The sequence below is a fragment of the Hibiscus syriacus genome, unplaced genomic scaffold, assembly GCF_006381635.1.
Source record: "Hibiscus syriacus cultivar Baekdansim isolate YM2019G1 unplaced genomic scaffold, ASM638163v2 tig00110569_pilon, whole genome shotgun sequence".
In the NCBI taxonomy this organism is placed as follows: Eukaryota; Viridiplantae; Streptophyta; class Magnoliopsida; order Malvales; family Malvaceae; genus Hibiscus; species Hibiscus syriacus.
Genome location: NW_024062784.1, coordinates 379893 through 385397, shown reverse-complemented (window position 1 = coordinate 385397; position 5505 = coordinate 379893). Strand labels below are relative to the sequence as shown.

Genomic DNA, 5505 nt, shown 5'->3' with positions numbered 1-5505 from the left:
ATGACTCAACCGGCCGATGCGATCAAAGCAAGCAAGATAAATCAAACCGGAGAGATTAATTTCTCTTCGTAGGTCTGAATTCTCTGTCAGATCTTCGCCGGTAGTGTTTTTTTACCCTTTCAGTTTCCCCCATGGCCAGGATATGCAGCTCCGTTTTGCTTTTCCTTTTGATCTCTCTTTTTGTTTCGTACGTTTCTTCCGAGATCCGTTTCACGGAGATCCGATCCGACTCCCACCCCATAATCCCCTTGGACCAGTTTGGGTTCACCCACACCGGTCGCCTCGAGCTCAACGTCTCTCGCATCTCTCTCTCGAACAAGAATCCGGACCTCGACTTGGCCAAAATCGGGTTCTTCCTCTCCACTCTGGACGCCTGGATGCACGTGCTCCAACAACTCGCCGACGGCGAAGTCACGTGCGTTCTCGAGTCGGGTCTTGTCAAGCGCGTCACCGATTTCAAGGCCGCCAAAGGGAAATTTAGCTTCGACGTAGTTGTCCCGGTAAACAACGCTGAACAGTACGCGCTGGTCTTCGCGAACTGTCTCAGTGATGTCAAAGTATCGATGACCATCCGATCGGCGATGTACAATCTCGAGGGGAGGGATGGCCACAGGGATTATCTCTCCGCCGGCAAGACAATTCTCCCTAGGGTTTACTTCCTTTTGTCCCTTGTTTATTTCTCTCTCGCAGGGATTTGGATCTATATGCTTTACAAAAAACGACTCACTGTTTTTAGAATCCATTTCTTTATGCCGTCTTTGTTTTGAAAGCTTTTAATCTGATATTCGAAGCAGAGGATAAATCTTATATCAAACGAACCGGAAGTGCTCATGGTTGGGATGTTTTGTTTTACATTTTCAGTTTCTTGAAAGGGATCATGCTTTTTACTCTGATCGTATTGATCGGCACTGGTTGGTCGTTTTTGAAACCCTTCTTGCAAGACAAGGAAAAGAAGGTTTTGATGATTGTGATTCCACTTCAGGTTGTTGCTAACATTGCCCAAGTTGTCGTGGATGAGACCTCGCCTTTCGGTGAAGATAGGGTCACATGGAAGCAAGTGTTCTTGCTTGTTGATGTCATTTGTTGTTGTGCCGTGTTGTTCCCAATTGTTTGGTCGATTAAAAACTTGCGCGAGACAGCTCGGACGGATGGGAAAGCTGCGGTTAATTTGATGAAGTTGACCCTGTTCAGGCAGTATTACATTGTGGTCATCTGCTATGTTTACTTCACTCGTGTTGTAGTTTATGCTTTGGAGACTATTACTTCGTACAAGTATTTTTGGACTAGTGTGTTGGCCGGGGAGTTGGCTACACTCGCCTTTTACGTGTTTACTGGGTATAAATTCAAGCCAGAGGCGCATAACCCATATTTGGCGATCGGTGATGAAGAGGAAGAGGCTGCTGCAGAGCAGTTGAAGCTTGAAGATGAGTTTGAATTGTAATACTAATCATCAACGTAAGAGAAACCTATGGACACCGATCGAAGAAAGTGAATAGCAAATCAAACTCGGACATTGAGGTAAAACCCATATTCTTAAAAATGGCATCATTGTTAAGAAAACTTCATGATAACTCGTACTTTTTTTTTCTCCTTTTGGTATACTTGTAGGATAATAATAAACTTTAATGCACTTTTGTGAACTTTATAGTTTGTAACAAAAGTAAACAAACCATGCTATACTTTTTGGTCAAACTCCTTGTTTTTTGAATGACTCATGGGGATCTGTTGTAGCATGATCTGGTGTATTTGTTTCATGTTTGTGTATACCTTTTATGCCATTGCTCGTTTATAAAGTGTTAGATTTATATCATTTTTTATAGGTTAATAGTTTATGATACATAAATTTCGATATTTTTTTATAATAGTGTCTCTAATCTTGAGGATCATATCCTTCATGTAAAGTGACATCGAAATGACTCAATTTCTCATGTCAACCACTTTAGATCAGTGCTTCAATATGGAGAAATTTCACACCCAAAACTTCCTTTATGACATCATGAACATATTGATTCTTTTTCCAACCCGAAGTGCCCTTCTGGTGCACATTTGAAACTAGGCCTTCTCAAGTTATGGCCTGAACCAGCATGAGCTTCATTAACTTGGTAAGCAAGTCTCTTAGATAACGAACCACCTCGACCCCTCTCTGGGTTCATTGGCCTTTGTCTGTGTGCTCCGTGCCCTTGCCTTAGCCCTTGCTGTTTCCATGGAAGCCATATAATTAGTCCCCATTGCGAAGCTCGGACTGTTTGCTGCTTAATAGTAGATTCTCTCGTCTTTAACACACCAAGGGCTTGCTAAATGAAATTGCAGAAGCTCTTTAATGGAGGCTCTTTGAAATATACTTGTTTTAGTAACAATCATTGTTTATGTAAGAACTAAAATTACAAAATCTATAAACTGCATGGACTAAAACTAACCAAATTCATTGATAAGGATTAATTCCACAATTTGGGTATAATACAGGAAATAATAACAGAATTCGACCGAAACAACATCCAAAGGCATGCAATAATAATACATAAAACTGCTCCAAAGTCTGGAAATTACATCGAAATCTATGTACCAAAAGTAGCAAGGATGAGCAAGGGACACCTCATAGAGTAACGAGGATACCTAAGCACAGCAGCAGAGGATGACAATATACGTAGATCACGATGACCAACACCAGAAAATTTAAAATGTAAATACCAATCGGGGTAAAATCACTTATAAGACGATAATAATTATACATGACATAATAAATCACATGGTAATAGGGTCACTGATAATTTATCTCCTTATCCCATTAGATATGAGAATAGTGTCAGCTAATTTCCTCACTAAACTTAATACATTAGATTTTTTTTATTAAGCCATTAAATAAATAACGGTGGTCACTTAACCGTTAAATAATTAATAATGTTAAAACGAATTGTTATATTGATGCAAAACGACACTGTTTTCGTGAAAATTTTATTTTTTTTAAAATGATGTCGTTTTTAACACCGTTAATTATTTAACAACAGAGTGATAAAAATAGACGAGATAGTAAAATTCGGTGATTAAATTTTTAATTTACCCTATTTTATTTCCTATGTTTGCTTATCAATCATATTCAGAAGACAGTGAATTTGCAGTACCTTACAAAATTTAAATTCCCATGATAGTTTTGCAGGCTGATTTAGATGATGTTTTTGAGGGCTACAATCAACCAGAGAATAAATAAATAAATTTAAGATAGAGAGCATCTGAACAAATGCTTTAACCCAAAGATCTAATCTTTATTTCACCGGATCTGAACTTCCTTCCTTCGACCCTTTAAAAGCAGGAGAGTAGGTCGTCCAATGATATCAACATCTCACTTCAATGTAGCAGCAGCAATTAGCTTTCACCGACATACTCCGAATCGATGACCAGAATATACGAGATCACAACCTCTTTCCGATGTTTGCAAACTTACGGGCTACTCCGAATATGACAGTTTTGGTCAAGAGTCCTCGATTGAGACTACAAGCAAGGGCAATCGCCCCACCAACGACTAAAAGTTTGGGAATGTTGTTTCCCGACGGTTTCTCGGATGAATTATGTGTTTCGAGCTCTGATGAGTCCTTACTTTTGCTTTCAAAGGATCTTAGATAGTCTGCACTTACTTTAGCATTTATCTGAGCCATGAAAGCACAGTGGGATAGAACTCCGGATGCTCTCTCCTTCTGATACGCACGTAAGCCGGGTTCGATCTTCTTGACAGTTCCCCACATACATTGCCTCACTCCAAACTTTGCAATTTTCCATGGTATACCCATATTTTCGTGATGGAAAAGCAACACTTCGCAAGCAGTAAGCTGGCCATCCCCTTTCCTTGATTCAACTGTTTAAAAAGAGACATGAAAGAATTATCGGTCGGCTTTCATAAATAGTCCATGACATTCCTATGAAATCCATCTAAAGGAAGGGTTAGATAATCTTCCTTTCCTTTATGCTTGATACTCGATCTAAATCAATTTTCTCACATTCTAGTAAAATGGAAGTTTCAAACTTCGTAGGATCACTGGTAAAAATATGAAAGAACGAAAAACTACGCAATGCGAAGTCCAATACCTGCACGAATGCACCAACTTGAATAGTATACGTCAACGCGCCTAGGTGTGCTTTTTCTCGGCACAGATGCATACGGTACTCCCTGAAATGTGAAGTAACATGCTATGAGTTAAACTTCAGTACACCGAAAACGAGAAAACAAAGTTGGTTGTCAGATTCAACATGATGTTGTCATGGCATGCAGTGTTATTGCTATCAGATTCATAAAAGAACGCCGATTCACCCAAGTTATCTATCAGATCAATGGCAATGCAGCTCAAAGCTTAGTGATAAACAATCTAGACATTGGTTTTAAAACCAAAATTGACAATCGGAGTAATGACAAGGCGGATTACCTTAGTAACACAGTAATACGACCGCCCAGACTCCCAAATCCGGCGACCTATCACATATTCTCTGTCGCTACAGAAGAAAGGAAACTGCAAAAAGAAAGCACGACTTAGGAAACAACGTTTCAATACAATGAAAATCAACCGCGAAAGGGAATCCGTATAAATGTTTTGCCAACCTTGCGAACCCAGTGGACCACCATGGTTCCAGTGGTGGGGCACTCCTCCATGGTTGCGGCACTAGCAAGCATCGTATCCCACTTTGGTCGAAATTCATCATCCCAAAAGAAATCCCTCACCATCTCGGGAGTGGCATCTTCTAAAACAGTCCGGCTACGATATTCCGTAGGACCGGCCTAGAAGAACAGCAAAAGCATAATTCAATCAATCAAATGAATCACCATACAGATGCAAAACAAAAGTAAGCGATACATAGAGCACGCATAGTACATATGGTGTTTTATACACTGGTTTCGATTTACCTCGAGATCTCTTTCCCAAGCTTGGTAATACATAGTTGGAGCAGAGCAATCCATCATATGAATCCAAGCAGGGCCACCGTCTTTTTCTTCAACTAAATTACACAAATGTTCTAAATCCTCATTTGTCACAAAACTGGGTTTTCCCTTGGAAATCGGTGATGAACTGCCCCAATTACAATAATATCAGCCATTAGCAAAGTCAAAGACAAACCCAAATATATACCAATTGTTATCTAGTTAAAAACAAGTCAGAAAGGGAAATCAAGTGGTGAAGTTGCAAACCTGGAATTGGAATCAAGGGTAGGTGGAAAAGAAGAACAATCCTTCTGAGCCTCATCATCTGAAATCCAAGAGATGCAGCTAGGCAACTGAGATTTGATCGAGTTCAAGCTTGAAATGAAACCAAAACTTATAGATGGAGATGAATCCTTATAAGCTGAGCAACCAATCAGCATTTCTCTGCCTATACATGCCCACTTCGGCTGCCATGTCCATCCAACAAAAACACCGACAATTACAGCGACCCATAAAGGAGCTATAAAGATCATTAACTCGCTCAACACATCCCCAATCGTGGGCTTGCTTAAAATCTCCAAAAGAACTGAAACCAAAGCCAT

The 5505-nt window shown here is 40.0% G+C and overlaps 1 protein-coding gene and 1 pseudogene across 1 annotated transcript; one reads left to right on the top strand and one right to left on the bottom strand.

Moving 5' to 3' along the window:
* Positions 1–1454, top strand: LOC120132697 (annotated as a pseudogene).
* A 1647-nt stretch (positions 1455–3101) lies between these two features.
* LOC120132699 lies at positions 3102–5505 on the bottom strand. The gene is made up of 6 exons (XM_039149397.1): positions 5171–5505; positions 4889–5051; positions 4586–4762; positions 4413–4496; positions 4078–4159; positions 3102–3847 (listed from the first exon to the last, which is right to left on the bottom strand). Exons 1-6 carry the CDS (start codon positions 5503–5505, stop codon positions 3408–3410), a joined length of 1281 nt encoding a protein of 426 aa, XP_039005328.1. The 3' UTR covers positions 3102–3407.

Bases quoted from the DNA above. Each gene is read 5' to 3' on its own strand.
- LOC120132699 (XM_039149397.1), bottom strand. From the start codon at position 5,505: ATGGCTTTGGTTTCAGTTCTTTTGGAGATTTTAAGCAAGCCCACGATT. The intron at 5,052-5,170 runs GTTTGCAACTTC...TAATTGGGGCAG, and splicing joins ACCCTTGATTCCAATTCCAG to TTCATCACCGATTTCCAAGG. The intron at 4,160-4,412 runs GTAATCCGCCTT...TTCACATTTCAG, and splicing joins CGTATTACTGTGTTACTAAG to GGAGTACCGTATGCATCTGT.